The sequence below is a fragment of the Mustelus asterias genome, chromosome 6 (genome assembly GCF_964213995.1).
Source record: "Mustelus asterias chromosome 6, sMusAst1.hap1.1, whole genome shotgun sequence".
Taxonomy (NCBI): domain Eukaryota; kingdom Metazoa; phylum Chordata; class Chondrichthyes; order Carcharhiniformes; family Triakidae; genus Mustelus; species Mustelus asterias.
This window is the reverse complement of record NC_135806.1, coordinates 8,372,490-8,391,020: the sequence shown is the minus strand read 5'-3', so window position 1 is coordinate 8,391,020 and position 18,531 is coordinate 8,372,490. Positions and strand designations below refer to the sequence as shown.

General features: G+C 44.7%; 1 protein-coding gene across 1 annotated transcript; it reads right to left on the bottom strand.

Moving 5' to 3' along the window:
* Positions 1-5,364: 5,364 nt before the first annotated feature.
* On the bottom strand, positions 5,365-13,810 carry dnajc25 (DnaJ (Hsp40) homolog, subfamily C, member 25). The gene is made up of 4 exons (XM_078214052.1): positions 13,476-13,810; positions 8,490-8,642; positions 6,833-7,303; positions 5,365-5,646 (listed from the first exon to the last, which is right to left on the bottom strand). The coding sequence occupies exons 1-4, from the start codon at positions 13,758-13,760 to the stop codon at positions 5,524-5,526; spliced, it is 1,032 nt and encodes a 343-aa protein (XP_078070178.1). The 5' UTR covers positions 13,761-13,810; the 3' UTR covers positions 5,365-5,523.
* Between the last annotated feature and the right edge of the window lie 4,721 nt (positions 13,811-18,531).

The following is an 18,531-nucleotide window of genomic DNA, read 5'->3' as shown; positions in this document are numbered from 1 at the left end:
ACAGCATGGTGCCATAGTGGTTAGCACTACTGCCTCACAGCTCCAGGGACCCGGGTTCGATTCCCAGCTCGGGTCAGTGTGTGTGTGGAGTTTGCACGTTCTCCCCGTGTCTGCATGGGTTTCCTCCGGGTGTTCCGGTTTCCTCCCACAGTCCAAAGATGTGCGGGTTAGGTTGATTGGCTATGCTAAATTGCCCCTTAGTGTCCCGGGATGTGTAGGTAGAGGGATTAGCGAGGCAAATATGTGGGGTTATGGCGATCAGGCCTGGGTGGGATTGTTGGTGCAGACTCGATGGGCTGAATGGCCTCCTTCTGCACTGTAGGGATTTTATGATTCTAAAAACAAGAGATGTGTACAAGTTCTTAAACCTATTCATTCCATCAGCTAAGACGAGAGTTCAAAGCAGATCCCAAGACAGGCCTTCGACATAAAATGTGATCGAGAGATTTAGGTTTTTAAATTAAAAACACTTCTGAATTTAAGAAACATATTTGTCCAAACCATACCATAAGTATTCTTTTTGGATTTTGAATAAAGCAAATTTACAGCAAGCTAATGACTAAATATATAAAATAAATATATAAAACAAATTAGAATAAGATTGGACTAGTTTTAAAAAATCAGATAATCAGAATTGCAAAGAGAACTTACAACAAGATGCAGACATGAACAATACAATTAAAAGTGCATTATTCATAAACATCAGTCGCAAGAACAACCAAAATGAGAGAACAATGAGTCCACATAAAGATACAACAACAGAAATCCCAAGGTCTCATTTACAAATATACAATGGAATGGTGCTATACCCGAGAGGTGCAATCCAATAATGATACACTAGAGCCTGAGGTAGCTTTATTATATTGCTGTTAATCGGAATAAGGAGTATACTGGGTGAATAGGTGTGAACACAAATTTCACCAGTACTACAGTGGAGGGGACACTAAATAATTGCTCCCCTCACACGAGGGTCACTCTAATGTGTGACTTCAGGCTCATGTTATGTTTTCATTGCCTCATATGGCAAGTGGAGCTCGCAGACTCTACGTGTGTAGGTCAGTCGGCACAGGGGTGATGGGCAAATAGGACTAGGTGCAAGGATACGTATCGCTCAGTTTTGAATTACTTCAAGTTTATAGTGTGGAGGTGGGACACTAGCCAGCAATGTTGGAATAATGAGTGTAGAGGCAACAAAATTATAGACGATTATAGCAATCCATGCTACACAAGATTAGATTAGTGAATGTGCTTTGAAAGATTTTCATTAGCAATTGGAGTCAGTTTTCATTGTTTCACTTCACTTTGTTAGGAATAGTGTTATTTTCTGATTTCCAGAGGAATCCTTCTATTAAAGTACCGTGCTGGAACGATAATTATATGCGGCAGTTAATAATGTCATAAAATGGCAGCTTCAAATATGAAATAATTTCAAGAGTAAAGCAAATATTAAGGGCTTTTAGATATTTGAAATTACATTAAACATTTATCTCAAGTAAAGATGTGGCTCTCTCAATAAATGTTGTTACAGCATGGAACCATAGAATCCCAACAGTGCAGAAGGAGGCCAATCGGCCCGTCGACTCTCGAAAGAGCATCTTACCCATCCCATCCTCCCCCTGTGCATTTACCATGGCTAATCCACATAATCTACACACTTTTGGACACGGAGGGAGAATTCATCATGGCCAATCCACCTAACCCACACATCTTTGGAGTGTGGGAGGAAACCGGAGCACCCGGAGAAAACCCACACAGACACGGGGGAGAATGTGCAAACTCCACACAGACAGTGAACTAAGGCTGGAATTGAACCCGGGTCGCTGGAGCTGTGAGGCACCAGTGTTAACCCACTGTGCCACCGTGCTGCCCATAATATAAAGACATTTGTAACCTGGGGAAATCACAGAGCCAATTTAGAATAAAATAAGTAGCACTTGAATTGCCACTTGGCTCAATTAGAACATTTAAAACTTTCTTTGAAAGTAACTGGAAGGAAATCCCTGCATAACAGATCAGGTCTGCCTTTATGGAATAATTCCAAAGATTCTGTGCTGCTACACTAAGTGATTGTGCACCTCGAATCACACTGTAGTTTCTGCAATGTGACATTCTAATACACACAATCCTGCAATAATAGGTGGCTCAGATACTGTTCTACTCTAAGTTCACACCCAGTAGCACTCAAATCAAGTTACACGTCCAAAGGTCTGTTTATTGATCATCAGGGAAAAACTCCTTCATTCGAATAGTGTGGTCATTTAATTTTGACAATCAGTATTGATCCATTTTCCTGCTGCACTACGTATATTATTCAAACATTCAAAATAATTCACTTCTTTTCCTGTTTTAAAAGCGTATTCTACTCGTACTGAATTTATTCTCAGGCTGACATTTCAATCCTGATTAGCATAACACAAATGTTAAAGAATGCTTGATAAAAACTCAACAGCAGCAATGAATTCCACAAAATTTAAGGAAAAATACATTTAAAAATCCAACAAGCAGCACTTCAAGGGCACACACCCTCAGAACGCAAACTTTCAAACCTTGCTGGATATTTGTTCAAACACAATTTTACAACCTCCAGACAAAGTCTTACCCATACTACTCTACCAGGTTTCTTTTACCAATTTTTTCCCCTTCTTTAAGGCATTGGTTTCTTGCAGAGGTAGAGTTAGGATGAACTTACATTTCCATAGGGCCATTCATCTCAAGATGTCCCAAGGTGATTTGCAGGCAGTGAACTGAAGTGCAGTCACTGTTGCAAAGTAGGGAACACAGCAGCTAATTTGCACACAAGCTCCCAGACAGCAATGAGATCATGACTGGATTTTGGGGGTTTTTTTTATACAGCGATAATTGAGGGATAGATATCAACCAGGATTTCATACTTATTGTCCAAGTGGTCACTGTTCACTTGTAAAACCATGACAAGATCAACACAACCTGTGGTATTTGGGCATGGGTCAGGGGAAGAGTGCACAATTCAGACTAATCTTGTCCTCATTCACTTTTCATACAGCGCACTGGCCCAGCCAGCGACACCCATGTCCCATGAAAGAATTTTTAAATGCTTACCAAAGCAGGTAGATGAACAGTAATCAGGAACAGATACCCTATCTAATGTTCTCTTTCCTAAGCCAAGGCTGTTATGGGAATTGTACACTGTTACCTCCCAAATTAGAAAAAAGGAATGTTAGTCATTATCACATTACTGTTTTGTGGGAGCCTGCTGTGCACAAATTGGCTGTTGCATTTCCTGTATTGTAATGGCGACTACACTTCCAAAGGTATTTAATTGGCTGTAAAGTGCATTGGTCAGATAAATGCAAGCTTTCCTTTTTCCTGTGAAGTGTCTTGGAAATTTCATTCACATGAATAGCAAGTCTTTGCAACAACGAATCCCAGAGTTCAGGTAGTCAATCGCTTGAGAACTTTATTCTCACTATGGAACTTTGTGAGCTGTAATGTGATATTTTGTGTGTTCTACATCCAAAAAAATTCTAGTTACAGTTTACTAATGAAAAAAAGTCACTTTAAGTGGCACTTGTTTGTTGGAGAGGCAAAATTGCATTCATCCAACATTAAATGCAAGCACCATCTCCCCAATTAGGTATTGTCAAAATTATCGATATAACAAGTTAGCCATCTTTCAGGGTACTATTGTCTGCTGCCGAATAGGAATTATTAGCACTCTCAAAGGGTTTGCCTAAATACAGTGGATGAACTGGCAATGGCATTTCAAACTCTGCAGTTATGACATCCTGAATTGTGCTTTAACTTATTGATGCATGCTTCCATATTTTTTGCACAAGTTATTCCTCATACAGTTAAGAAATGGAGGAGGTGACTTTGTTTTAGCATCTCATTGTAAAGCCACAATAACGGCGAATATTTCAACAAGTTACTTACAACTGGAGAAACGTTTGTGCTCGTCTAAGAGATTCGGCTGGACAGTTAAGGAAGGTGGATACCTTGAATAAAGTTCTATTTTATTATCCACTTCAACATAGTCTAATACTAATATGTAAATATGCAAGTGTGCAATAATGATCCTGGCCCAAGCGTTCAGTTGGCATACATAATAACAGCCCACTCACTGCATTAGAATAAAACCATCAACATTTTTCTGCATAAATGCTGGAAATACCCAGTGGGACAGGCAGTACGCCTGACCTGGAGTATTTCCAGCGTTTTCAGTTTTTATTTCATAATTGCCATATCTGCAGAACTCGGCTTTTCAATTAACATTTTCCAGCAAACTGGGCTGCGGTTACCAGGGATTAGCTGTGCTAGTTTTCAATATCTGCCACTGCACACTGAACTTGAGGTACTAACTCAGTATAACAGGCTCAATCCTGCCTGTGCTTCATGGAGATCAGCTATGCTTGGAATTTTGTCCACTTTTTGCGGTGGCAGCTACTTGGCACTAAGGTAAGTTGCTCCATATTAACGTCCGGATTGATTTATTTAATCTAAAACAATGCTAAATACATTTTTTAAAAGGCCAAATTGAGACATAAATGGATATTAAAATGAAGATCCATTTTAAAATACTGCAAAAGTTGGGAAGAGACCCAAAGGACACAGTTAAGTGGTTATTTCAATAGCTCCCTCTCAAATTTGCCTAATCTTAAGAGTAGACAGTATCAGCAGGCTGGCTAATATGGTGGATGTTATTACAGAACCATTATCAAGTCTGTAAGAGGACATGTTAAGAGAATCAAGATGCCCAAGAGTAATACACCAATCTTTAATACTTGGCCAATCAGCTATGAAAAATGAGACTTGTGAAACAAATCAGAGATTCTTTTTTAGAGAACTAATAATGGTAAAGATTATTTCATCCTATGGTGAAGGATGTACAAAGGGGGATGCAAGAATAAATACGATTAATACAAACTGTAACCAGCGTCTGTGTTCACAAACATCTTGCATGCGGCTGTAGATTTGATCTAATTTATATATATAAATAAAATATTAGCTCCAACTTGCAGGCACCCCCACAAGTTGCTGCCATCTGGTCTGAAACAGTCAAGATTTAAAATTCCATCTAGAAAGCTAAATAACCATTATATGGTCAACTCTCACATTTTGACTTTTATTTCTATGACATTTTAATTTACAACCACAAACGCTATAGTAGACTAACCTTTGTCAATGCAATCTCCATCTCACCTATATATTAATATATTTATGTACAAAATGAACAAGCAACCAAAATTGTAAAAATTTGTCAACTTTAGTCCTTCCAGTTCAAAAAATATAATTTGAATAATGGAAATAATGTAATCAGGGCTCCATTAAATGTGAGTAGACATTTCCGATAATATTTGGGAGTGAATCTTTTGGGGGGGGGGGGGGGGGGGGGGTGGCGGAATCTAAATGGTAACAGGGCTGAAAATATTTTGTATAAACTGAATCCTGAGTTATTAGATCAATGATATTTATATTCCATTATCAAAATAGGTTTTTTTTGTATAAAAAGACATTTGTTGTAAACAGTGTATAAGGCAGAGGTATTTAGTCATCTATGAAGGTTAACCTCCCCGGCCCCTCATTTTTCATCCAACGTCGATACCGTTTCCATCGTGGATCTGAAGCTACTTTCTTTTTGAGTTCTTCCTCTTGTTCCATCTTATAAACCTAAAATTAAAAAAAAAATGTCACTAAATACCGTGGTATGCTTCAGTTTAATGAGCTGATCCAGTGCGTAAGGTGTGCCACAGTTCATCTTTGGTTCATGCTCAGGTTAACTAATGGTCAATCAGCATTATAACTGCCCACTCTGCACAGTTTAGGTTACAAAGGGGTGAAAATAGTTCTCACAAGAGCTGAATTTGGTGAATCGTGCTTGAAGTGTATGTACATGGAATGGCTGTGAAGGACAAGGTCACGCTGAGACATGCTGCCCCCCCCCCCCTTTGGAACACAGATAGGCCATTCAGCCCCTCAGTGTTGTTCTAACATTCAATGAGACTGTGGCTGAGAAACCTCTTAGCTGTGTTCTGGTGAAAGGTCATCGATCTTAAACACGAACTGTTGTCCTCTTCACATTTGCTGCAAGACCTTCAGAATCATAGCATCACCATTCAGCCCATCGAGTCAGCACCAACTCTCCAGAGTATCTTATCCAGGCTCACATCCCGCCCTATTCCCGTAACCCCACGCATTTCCCCCACTAATCCCCCTAACCTGCACAACTTTGGACACTAAGGGACAATTTACCATGGCCAATCCACCTAACCTGCACATCTTCAGAGTACTTCCAGCATTTGAATTTTAGGTTATGGCTGATCTGTACTCCCTCTAAGATGCCTGGATACGTGAACAGCCCATCGACAGTCACCATTAATGGTCACTTGGGCCAACTGACCAGTAGGTAACCGTCACCCACTTGCTGCAGATCAGCAAAGGAGTCAACAAGTTCAGGGGTGTAGGAAAGGCGTTAAGGAAAAGAATTCATGCACAAGATTAATTATTTCAGGGAATCCACATAGCCAACTATTTTCCCCAACACAAAATCTAAGCCAGTAACAATTCATAACCATGAACAATGACAAAACATTGTTCAGTTTGATAACACGACACTTCTAAAACTAGATGCCTGCCCAAATTTTACACTTGTCAATGTGCATAATCCATTGATTAAATTTCTTGTTTGTGTGTGTTTAGGTATGTCAGACATAATACTACAAATATTTCAGACTGAGTTATGTCCATTATAGCACTTCCACATGCTTCAAGGTTCTTAAAGACCAGGGTTTTAGTTTTGTACATTTTTAAAAAATTGTACTTTACTGTGCTCTCGATTACACCATGCAAGGCTTACCTCAAAGTTTTCCCGTAACCACAGCTTCCTCTCAAGAAACGTCTCTTTCTGATGATCTTCAAGACCGTCAAACTGGCCTTGTGACATATGCATGTTTTTTCGGATAATGTACAATTTCTCCTCTTCTCCATATTCTTCCCGTTTTATGTGAAAACGATAAATCCACCTGCAGTACCAGATTATATACCTACAAATGTAATAAGGAGCCAAAACGACTTGGAAGATGAGTATGTCATATAGCCGTGGTTTCTGATAGCCCCCTTTAATGTCAATGTTATTTTTGATAATTCCTTTAATGATTTCCTCCTCCTCCTCTTTGATTTCTTCTTTAGAGCGTCTGTTTTTCCCTTTTTCTTTCGTTTTATTCAGCAGCCCTTGCTGCTTTGCAATTTCTGTCGCCTGGATTCTATACTTTGGCACAGTGGTGAGATAATGAATGGCCTCGCTGTAACTGCTCCACCAGCTGTAGTACTGCAACAATTTAAACACACAGTAAAGTGCAATAACGATCAGTGCAAGCCATAATTGCAGTAACTATTTTACAAAAAGCCTCAAATCAGTATTCAGAAACAAATTACATCAAAAGAACTAAAATCCTAAATAGCATACTTGCTGCAAGAAATCTTTCTTTCTGTAAAAATGCGATTGATTTGAATTAACCCCCATCACATTGTTTGAGAGGTGTAGGGCTCAGCTTGGAAGAGAAAGACAAATGATTGACAATTTTAGAATGGGGAATTTATCCGCAGTCTAGTAATGGCCGTATTAAAAACAAATCCTCCAAAACCTTGCAAACTATTCTCTGAATCAATTTATGTGGACTCTGGATTTGTGCGAATACTAGCCGGCCTCTGCAGCATTTTACTGTGTTGTTTGTGACAATCTACAGCAAACATTCATACACATATGAGATAATCATAAGATAATTACAGAAGAAGATTTAGCTAATCTTAATTAATCCGTCCAGAATGATCCTGTAGCCTCTCTTGAAAGTTGACTTCTCAAATTTCATGTAACATTCACCCAATGGTGCTTAATGTTTCTGTAGGCAGCTACTCGAATGCACCTCTCTACACTATCTTCAGTACAGCCATTTTCTTTATGACTTTGTAGATCATTACAACTGAGCCACATGCAAGGGCATTTAGAGCCAACCACACCATGTGGGACTGGAGTCACCTGTAGGACAGACCAGATAGGGATGGCACATTCCCTTCCTTGAAGGACATGAGCTAATCTGACTGGGTCACCAACTAGTCATTCTTTGTCACTTTGAAATTCATGCTGGGATTTGAACTCGACGTCTGGGCTGTTAGTCTGTACTATGACCTTTGCACATCATTAATACCAACTGCCACAAAAGCTGAAATAACGACAACTTTTCTGATGCAATGTATGGTGAATTGCTCTGAATATTGCAACTGCTAATGCACAGAATAGCTCAGCTATCATTCTCACCATGCCCACCCTAAGCATATACTTCAGTCCCTGGAACAATGCAGCTTAGGAGGTCACCAATTTGCCCATCGTGTCTGACAGGAACTCTTTCAAAGAGGGTCCCGCTCGGCAGTTTTCTGTAGTGGTCCCTCAACCTATAGTTCAAATAGTGCTGGATTTCTGTATTATACAAGAACATATTTTTAAATGGCTGCCTTACCTGAAAGAGTGATATAGCACAAACGGTCACAATTATAACTATTCTGACATCCACTTTGGGTGCCAGCCTTCTCTTGTAGTAATGGTAATAATGTCTGTAGAATTCATCAGGGTGGTCAAGCATGTAATCATAATCCTTCCTGGCTTCATCATCCTTTAAGGTACATGGGTCAAAACAAATAGCAGTTAGTAACTGCTCCATAATTATAAGCTCATTACAAACTGATCAAAAATACTGTCTGGCTTTATACAACATACATTTTGATCATTTTTATTGACAATTCTCTAATTATAAACAGGGAATGCAGTACCAAGAACCTCACCTTTATAACAGGAAATGCCGGTTTCTACAATGGTTCTGCACTTGCGGTTTCAAGTCTGCTCGGAGTACTATAGGAATGGGATGGTGCACAGTGGCAGCAGTGGTCACCATCTACAAGATGCACTGCAGCAACTTGCCAAGGCTCCTTTGACAGCACCTTTCAAACCCGTATTGATCTTTCTCTACACCCTAGCTATAACTGTAACACTACATTCTGCACTCTCTTCTTTCATTCTCTATGAACGGTATGCTTTGTCTGTATAGCAAGAAACAGTACTTTTCACTGTACACTAATACATGTGACAATAATAAATCAAATTCACCCAGCAGGACAAGGGCAGCAGATACATGGGAACATCAGCACCTGCAAGTTGCCCTCAATAATCCTGGAACTCCCTTCCTAACAGTACTGGACAGATAATGAAAATTCTGGTCTAGGCAGCAACACCCACATCTCATGCAAGAATAAAAGAGTACAATCCTAATATCAAACATAACATACTTAATGGAAATAAGTGCTGAATACACATTTCTCTCGTCAGAGTTTTTAACTCAAGTCAAAGTTAAAGACTCTCGCTGAAGAGAGTACCGAGAAGCAAGTTTGATAAAGAAAATGTGTAAAAAGGTAAACAAGAAAATCGAGTTTAATCACCTATTTTCGAGCATATCTTTAGGCTTCAGAAACAATAAGGGGTTTTAAAATTGTGTTGGCAGGCTATGGCTAGTGAGGTAAAGCAAGGATAAGTACCTGGGGCTCCAGCTCTTCACACTATATATCAATGATTTGGATTTGGGGCCCAAATGTAACATTTCCTAGTTTGCAGATGATACAAAGCTAGACGGGAATGTGTGTTGCGAGGAAGATGTGAAGAGGCTATAGGAGGATTTGGACAGGCTTAGTGAGTGGGCAAGAACATGGCGGATGGAATATAATGTAGGAAAATGTGAGGGAATCCACATTGATTTTGGGAATAGACATGCAGAGTATTTCCTAAATGGTAAAAGAGAAAGTGGAGATGCACAAAGGGACCCGGGTGTCCTTGTTCATAAGTCACTGAAGGTGAGGTGCAGCAAGCTATTGGGAAGGCTAATGGAATGTTAGCCTTTATCGCAAGAAGATTTGAGTACAGGAATAGAGAGGTCTTGGTTCAATTGTATAGAAGCTTGGTTTAGACCGCACCTGAAGTATTGCATGCAGTTTTGGTCCCCTTACCTTAAAAAGGATATTATTACCATAGAGGGAATGCAAAGGTTCACCAGACTTGTTCTGGGGATGGTGGGACTGTCTTATGCAGAGAGATTGGACAAACTGAGACTGTATTCTCTAGAGTTTTGAAGAATAAGAGGTGATCTCATTTAAACTTACAAAATACAGGAATAGACAGGGTAAATACGGGTAAGATGATTCCCTTGGTTGAAGAGAGTCTGGAATCAGGGGCACAATTTCAAAATAAAGGGGAAGTCACTTTGGATGGAGATGAGGAGAAATTTCTTTACACAGATGGTTGTGAATCTTTGGAATTCTTTATCCCAGAGGACTGTGGAAGCTCAGTCACTGAGTATGTTAAAGATAGAGATTGATAGATTACTGAATAACAGTAACGTAAAGGGTTGTGGGGATGGTGTGGCTAAAGGGCATTGAAGTGTCCATTCAGCCAAGATCATATTGAATGGTGCAGCAGGCTCGACAGTGCCGAAGGAGGCTGTTCGGCCCATCGAGTCTGCACTGACCACAATCCCACCCAGACTCTATTCCCGTAACCTCACATATTTACCCTGCTAATCCCCTGACACTAAGGGGCAATTTAGCACGGTCAATCCACCTAACTCACACATCTTTGGACTGTGGGAGGAAACCGGAGCACCCGCAGGAAACCCACGCAGACACGGGGAGAACGTGAAAATTCCACACAGACAGTGACCCAAGGCCGGGATTGAGCCTGGGTCCCTGGCACTGAGAAACAGCAGTGCTAACCACCGTGCCACTATGCCACCCATACCACTGTGTCGCCGTGCTACCCAAGTACTGAACTCCTGTTCCTATGTTCTTATTTACCACTGTCTACCCTCAACTCTCAAATTGGAAATTTAAAATTATTTGAGTTTATCATTGTCATATGTATTAGTATAGTGAAAAGTATCGTTTCTTGTGCGCTATAAAGACAAAAGATTTATTCTCTACATTTTAGAAAAAGGCCAAAGACTCTAGTAATTGTGTTCATGCAATGAATAAGAGAAGCAAAAAAATTAGAAAGGCCTCAGGTTGAATTCCAGTTTCTGCTGATGTAGTTGGGGTGGTGATGTGAGGAAGCTGAGAGTTTAAGCCATGCTCCAGACCTTGCATCACCAACTTAGGTTGTCCTTTCACTACACTACAAAGCAGAGCTACGCTGTTGGAGGTCCTGTTGGCATATTCAGGTGGACGAAAAAGACCCCAGGGCAATATTCAAGAACAGCAAGGAGTCAAATGCCTTGTTACCATTTATCCCTCAGTCCACATCACCAGAACCGGTGAACTGGTGGTGATTGCAATCTATGGGACTTTGGTATATCCAAATTGCTGCCAAAACCTTAACACAAACAACAGTGATTTAAACATACCATTTCAGAATTTTAACAGCATTTCAACAAATTATGCCTCTGGAAATATGGTTAACTTATTTCCTAGATGAAAGAGTTCTGAGTGTATTAGGAAGTATGGAAGGGAAAATTGAGATACAAGTTATATAAAAGTGACAGTTGCCAATCTCCATGCAAACAAGAACGGTTTGTTATTACAGACTCTAGGTGATTTAAAATTAACTATCACAGTAACCAGAGATGCATGTTTGCTTTTGCCAGTAGCTGACTCCTAGAAACAAGCACCAGGAGCAAGCACCCAATGCGAGGGGAGTTACTGCAGGGTACCAACCCCAATCAGCTAGGGGGAGTCAGCAACACCACCACCCCGCCCCCCCCTCCTCCCCCGACACTCTTCAACACACCTCTCCCCCAAATAGATACTCTCCAACACTAGCCCGACCCCTGACTGGATATCCCCATCACCCACTGGCTACTTTTCAGCTCCACAACCCGATAGCCTCCATCTGCCCATGACTGCGGTTGACACCTTCACACATCTTGGCATTTGCCAACCCAGGTGACAACCCCTCTGCAAATGCCATACCCCAACCTGACCCTCCCATCCCAACCACCCCAGATTTCCCCCCACCCCGTGACCCCTCCCACAGATGCCCCAACCACCCAGGTGCCCCACAACCCGACCCCCTCAGATGCCCCACACCCCGACCCCCTCAGATGCCCCACACCCCCTGACCCCCTCAGATGCCTCACACCCCCTGACCCCCTCAGATGCCCCACACCCCCTGACCCCCTCAGATGCCCCACACCCCCTGACCCCCTCAGATGTCCCACACCCCGACCCCCTCAGATGCCCCACACCCCCTGACCCCCTCAGATGCCCCACACCCCCTGACCCCCTCAGATGCCCCACACCCCGACCCCCTCAGATGCCCCACACCCCCTGACCCCCTCAGATGCCCCACACCCCCTGACCCCCTCAGATGCCCCCCACACCCCGACCCCCAGATGCCCCCCCACACCCCAACCCCCAGATGCCCCCACACCCCGACCCCCAGATGCCCCCCACCCCCTCAGATGTCCCCCACACCCCCTGATCCCCTCAGATGCCCCCCACACCCCCAGATGCCCCCCACACCCTGACCCCCAGATGCCCCCCACACCCCGACCCCCAGATGCCCCCCACACCCCCTGACCCCAGATGCCCCCCACACCCCCTGACCCCAGATGCCCCCTACACCCCCTGACCCCCAGATGCCCCCCACACCCCCTGACCCCCAGATGCCCCCCACACCCCCTGACCCCCAGATGCCCCCACACCCCGACCCCCAGATGCCCCCCACACCCCCTGACCCCAGATGCCCCCCACACCCCCTGACCCCCAGATGCCCCCCACACCCCCTGACCCCCAGATGCCCCCCACACCCCGACCCCCAGATGCCCCCCACACCCCGACCCCCAGATGCCCCCCACACCCCGACCCCCAGATGCCCCCCACACCCCGACCCTCAGATGCCCCCCACACCCCAACCCCCAGATGCCCCCACACCCCCTGACCCCCCCCCACATGCCCTCAGATGCCCCACACCCCCTCAGATGTCCCCCACACCCCCTGATCCCCTCAGATGCCCCCCACACCCCAATCCCCAGATGCCCTCCACACCCCCTGACCCCCAGATGCCCCCCACACCCCCTGACCCCCAGATGCCCCCCACACCCCCTGACCCCCAGATGCCCCCCACACCCCCTGACCCCCAGATGCCCCCCACACCCCCTGACCCCCAGATGCCCCCCACACCCCCTGACCCCCAGATGCCCCCCACACCCCCTGACCCCCTCAGATGCCCCCCACACCCCCTGACCCCCTCAGATGCCCCCCACACCCCCTGACCCCCTCAGATGCCCCCCACACCCCCTGACCCCCTCAGATGCCCCCCACACCCCCTGACCCCCTCAGATGCCCCCCACACTTCCTGACCCCCTCAGATTACCAACAGTCACACTAAGTGTGAGGCGAGTTATTCCCGGGGGGGGAAAAGGGGTACGCTGCCATCCAGTCTAATGTGCAACCATCCCCTCCCACACCTTCAGAGTCTCGTAGGCAGTGGCGATCAGCAGGAAGCGCTCCTCAGGGTTCTCCCCGGCCTCAGTGGGCCGGTACCGGTCCGGGTGGTAGCGCCGGGCGAGCTGGCGGTAGGCGCGGGCGATGTCACTCTTGCCGGCGTCTCTGGCCACGCCGAGCACGTCGTAACAGGAGACGGTGCCGCAGTAGAGGCCCTCCAGCAGGCCGTCGGCCGGGGCCAGCAGGGTGAAGAAGGCGCAGAGCCGGAGCAGCAACACCCCTAACCCCGGCCTCCCCGCCGACGCCATGTCAGCCGACTGGCGGCCGAGCACACCGCGCGTGCGCACCACCCCACCTCGCAGCCCCGCCTCCAGGCCGCCACGTGGGAGGGCCCCGCGTGAGACACGTCACCATTTCAAACCCCAACGGCCGTTTGTGTCGCGCGTACAACGGTAATGGATCAGGCCATTCAGGCCACTCTGCCCATGCTAGCCCCTTGAATGAGCCATTCGATTTCCTTCTCATTTCCCTTTCTTGTTCTTCACCCTCTCACAAAGCCCTGCAAATCTTGCCCCATTCAAGCATTTATCTAATTCCTTTTTTGGAAGTTATTGACTCTGTTCATAGATTTTATGATGTGGAGATGCTGGCGTTATCCCCACGACTTGCCTGGGCTTGCAAAATCTCACTAACTGTCCCGGCTGGAGACAATACACATCTCTTTAACCTGTGCTTAACGCTCCACTCACATTGTCTGTACCTTTAGGACTCGATTACCTGTAAGGACTCGCATTCCGATCATTATTCTGTAAATTGAGTTTGTGTCTTTATATGCCCTGTTTGTGAACACAACTCCCATTCACCTGATGAAGGGGCAGCGCTCCGAAAGCTTGTGGCTTGTGCTACCAAATAAACCTGTTGGATTTTAACCTGGTGTTGTGAGACTTCTTACATAGATTTTATGTCAGTTTGTTTCTCCCCCCCAAATGATGAATGAATTGGACTGAACCTTTTTCATAATGTCAGTGGATTACATTCATGCCTTGGAGTCAGGAGGTCATGGGTTCAAGGCCCCCACTCCAGAGAACCAAGGAAAATCCAGACTGACGCTAGTATTGATTTGATCATTATGACTTATGATCATTATAGTATTGCCGTACTGAGGGGGAGTTGCATGATCAGAGGTACCATCTTTCAGATGTGATGTTGAACCGAAGCCCCATCTGTCCTCTTGAGTTGAATGTAAAAAATCCCATGGCATTATTTCAAAGAATAACAGGGGAGTGCTCTTTGATGTACTGCCAATATTTATTGCTCAATCGAATTACCATAGAAAATTATCTGGTCATTGTTACATTGCTGTTTGTGGGAGATTTGCTCTGTGTGAATTGACTGCCATTTTTCTTGTTACGTTAGTGACAACATTTCAAAAAGTTCTTCATTGCTTGTGAAGTGCTTTGGAGCACCCTGGGGTGTTAAAGTCTGGAAATCCCTCCTGAAACCTCCACTTGCCTCACCCCCTTTAAGACACTCCCTTTATTCAATGAAGCATTTGGTAACCTTCCTAATACAGTTGTTTGGAACTCTCTTCCACAAATGGTAAATGATGCCAAGTCGATTGTTAATTTTGAAATTGTAATTGACATATGGCATGCTGGCCTTCATTGGTCGGGGTGTTAAGTATAGGAATTGGAAAATCATGTTGCAGCTGTATAAGCCTTTGGTTAGGCCACATTTGGAGTATTGTGTACAATTCTGGTCACCACACTACCGGAAGGATGTTGATGCATTGGAAAGGGTGCAGAAGAGATTTACCAGGATGTTGCCTGGTTTGAAGGATATGGATTATGAAGAAAGGTTGAACTAACTTGGATTGTTTTCATTGGAGCATCGAAAGATGAGGGGGGACCTGATAGAGGTTTACAAGATTATGACAGGCTTGGATAGAGTGGATAGTCAGTCTTTTTCCCCAGAGTTGAAAGGTCAATTACTGGGGGACATAGGTTGAAAATGTGAAAGTTTAAAAGAGATATAAGGACAAGTTTTCCACACAGAGGGTGGTGAATGCCTGGAACGCGCTGCTGGAGGAGGTGGTGGAAGCAGATTCTATAACCACATTCAAGAGGCATCTGGATAGATACATGAATAGGCAGGGAATAGAGGGATATGGACTATGTAGAGGCAAGAAAATATTAGATTAGAGGGGCATCTGTGTCAGCACAGACTTGATGGGCCAAAGGGCCTGTTCCCGTGCTGTACTGTTCTTTGATGTTTGTTAACCAGAGGTATTAAACGATATGGGGAAAAGGTCACATTAGTGACTGTATCGCTGAAAATATTGGAACAGGCTCAAGGGGCTAAATGGTCTCCTCCTGTTGAGAATAACATGTAAGGGGACGCAAGATGAACATGTGAGAGAAAAGAACAGAGGGATATGAGAAAGGGTGAGATGAAGCGGGGTGGCTCAGTCAGAGAGTTATTACAACACAAAAGAAGGCATTCAGCCCATCAGGTTTATGCTGGCTCCTTTCACAGTAACTTCATTGCAGTGTTAAAGTAAGACTACTTGTGGACATAGAACAGTACAGCACAGTACAGGCCCTTCGGCCCTCTATGTTGTGCCGAGCTTTGTCCGAAACCAAGATCAAGCTATGGCGATGATATTTGCTTCATCAATGGAGACGGGAGAGGTTTCGGAGGATTGGAGGATGGTGGATGTGGTTCCGTTATTCAAGAAAGGGAGAAGAGATAGCCCACGAAATTATAGACCAGTGAGTCTAACCTCAGTGGTTGGTAAGTTGATGGAGAAGATCCTGAGAGGCAGAATTTATGAACATCTGGAGAGGAATAGTATGATCAGAAATAGCCAGCACGGCTTTGTCCAAGGCAGATCATGCCTTACGAGCCTAACTGAATTTTTTGAAGATGTAACTAGACGCATAGACGAGGGAAGAGTGGTAGATGTAGTTTATATGGATTTCAGCAAGGCATTTGATAAGGTGCCCCATGCAAGGCTTATTGAGAAAGTGAAGGGGCATGGGATACAAGGGGACATTGCTTTGTGGATTCAGAACTGGCTTGCCCACAGAAGGCAAAGAGTGGTTGTAGATGGGTCTTTTTCAGCATGGAGGTCGGTCACCAGTGGAGTGCCCCAGGGATCTGTTCTGGGACCCTTGCTCTTTGTGATTTTTATAAATGACCTGGATGAGGAAGTGGAAGGATGGGTTGGCAAGTTTGCTGATGACACAAAGGTTGGTGGTGTTGTGGATAGTGTAGAGGGATGTCAGCAGTTGCAACGAGACATAGATAAGATGCAAGACTGGGCGGAGAAGTGGCAGATGGACTTCAACCCAGATAAGTGTGTGGTGGTTCATTTTGGCAGGCCGAATAGGATGAAAGAATATAATATTAAGGGTAAGACGCTTGGCAGTGTGGAAGATCAGAAGGATCTTGGGGTCCGGGTTCATAGGACACTCAAAGCAGCGTCGCAGGTAGAGGCTGTGGTTAAGAAAGCGTATGGAATACTGGCCTTCATCAATAGAGGAATTGAGTTTAGAAATCAGGAGATAATGCTGCAGCTGTATAGGACCCTGGTCAGACCCCACCTGGAGTACTGTGCCCAGTTCTGGTCGCCTCATTACAGAAAGGATATGGAAGCCATAGAAAGGGTGCAGAGGAGATTTACAAGGATGTTGCCTGGATTAGGTGGCATGCCTTATGAGGATAGGTTGAGAGAGCTAGGTCTTTTCTCCTTGGAGAAGCGAAGGACGAGAGGTGACCTGATAGAGGTGTATAAGATGTTGAGAGGTATTGATAAGAGTGGATTCTCAGAGGCTTTTACCCAGGGCTGAAATGGTTGCCACAAGAGGTCACAGGTTTAGGATGCTGGGGAGTAGGTACAGAGGAGATGTTAAGGGTAAGTTTTTCACTCAGCGGGTGGTGGGTGTGTGGAATCGGCTGCCGGTAGTGGAGGTGGAGGCGGATTTAATAGGGTCTTTTAAGAGACTTTTGGATAAGTTCGTAAGATAGAGGGTTATAGATAAGCCTAGTCGGTAGGGACATGTTCGGCGCAACTTGTGGGCCGAAAGGTCTGTTTGTGCTGTAGCTTTTCTATGTTCTATCCCACTCCCTATCATTCTGGTGTGCTCCATGTGCCTATCTAATAACCGCTTGAAAGTTCCTAAAGTGTCCGACTCCACTATCACAGCAGGCAGTCCATTCCACACCCCAACCACTCTGAGTAAAGAACCTACCTCGGACATCCCTCCTATATCTCCCACCATGAACCTTCTCGTTATGCCCCCTAGTAACAGCTACATTCACCCGAGGAAATAGTCTCTGAACGTCCACTCTATCTATCCCCCTCATCATCTTATAAACCCCTATTAAGTCGCTCTCATCCTCCTCCGCTCTAAAGAGAAAATCCCTAGCTCCCTCAACCTTTCCTCATAAGACCTACTCTCCAAACCAGGCAGCATCCTGGTAAATCTCCTCTGCACTCTTTCCAGCGCTTCCACATCCTTCTTATAGTGAGGTGACCAGAACTGCACACAATATTCCAAATGTGGTCTCACCAAGGTCCTGTACAGTTGCAGCATAACCCAACGGCTCTTAAACTCAAACCCCCTGTAAATAAACGCTAACACACTATAGGCCTTCTTCACGGCTCTATCCACTTGAGTGGCAACCTTCAGAGATCTGTGGATATGAACCCCAAGATCTCTCTGTTCCTCCACATTCCTCAGAATCCTGCCGTTGACCCTGTAATCTGCATTCAAATTTGTCCTACCAAAATGAATCACCTCGCACCTATCAGTGTTAAACTCCATCTGCCATTTTTCGACCCAGCTCTGCATCCTATCAATGTCTCTTTGCAGCCTACAACAGCCCTCCACCTCATCCACTACTCCACCAATCTTGGTGTCATCAGCAAATGTACTGACCCACCCTTCAGTCCCCTCCTCCAAGTCATTGATAAAAATCACAAATAGCAGAGGACCCAGCACTGATCCCTGTGGTACACCGCTGGTAACTGGTCTCCAGTCTGAAAATTTTCCATCCACCACCACCCTCTGTCTT

Bases quoted from the DNA above. Each gene is read 5' to 3' on its own strand.
- dnajc25 (XM_078214052.1), bottom strand. From the start codon at position 13,760: ATGGCGTCGGCGGGGAGGCCGGGGTTAGGGGTGTTGCTGCTCCGGCTC. The intron at 8,643-13,475 runs GTGTGGGAGGGG...TGTACCTTAAAG, and splicing joins CTGCCTACGAGACTCTGAAG to GATGATGAAGCCAGGAAGGA. The intron at 5,647-6,832 runs GTAAGCCTTGCA...TTTTAATTTTAG, and splicing joins GGTTACGGGAAAACTTTGAG to GTTTATAAGATGGAACAAGA.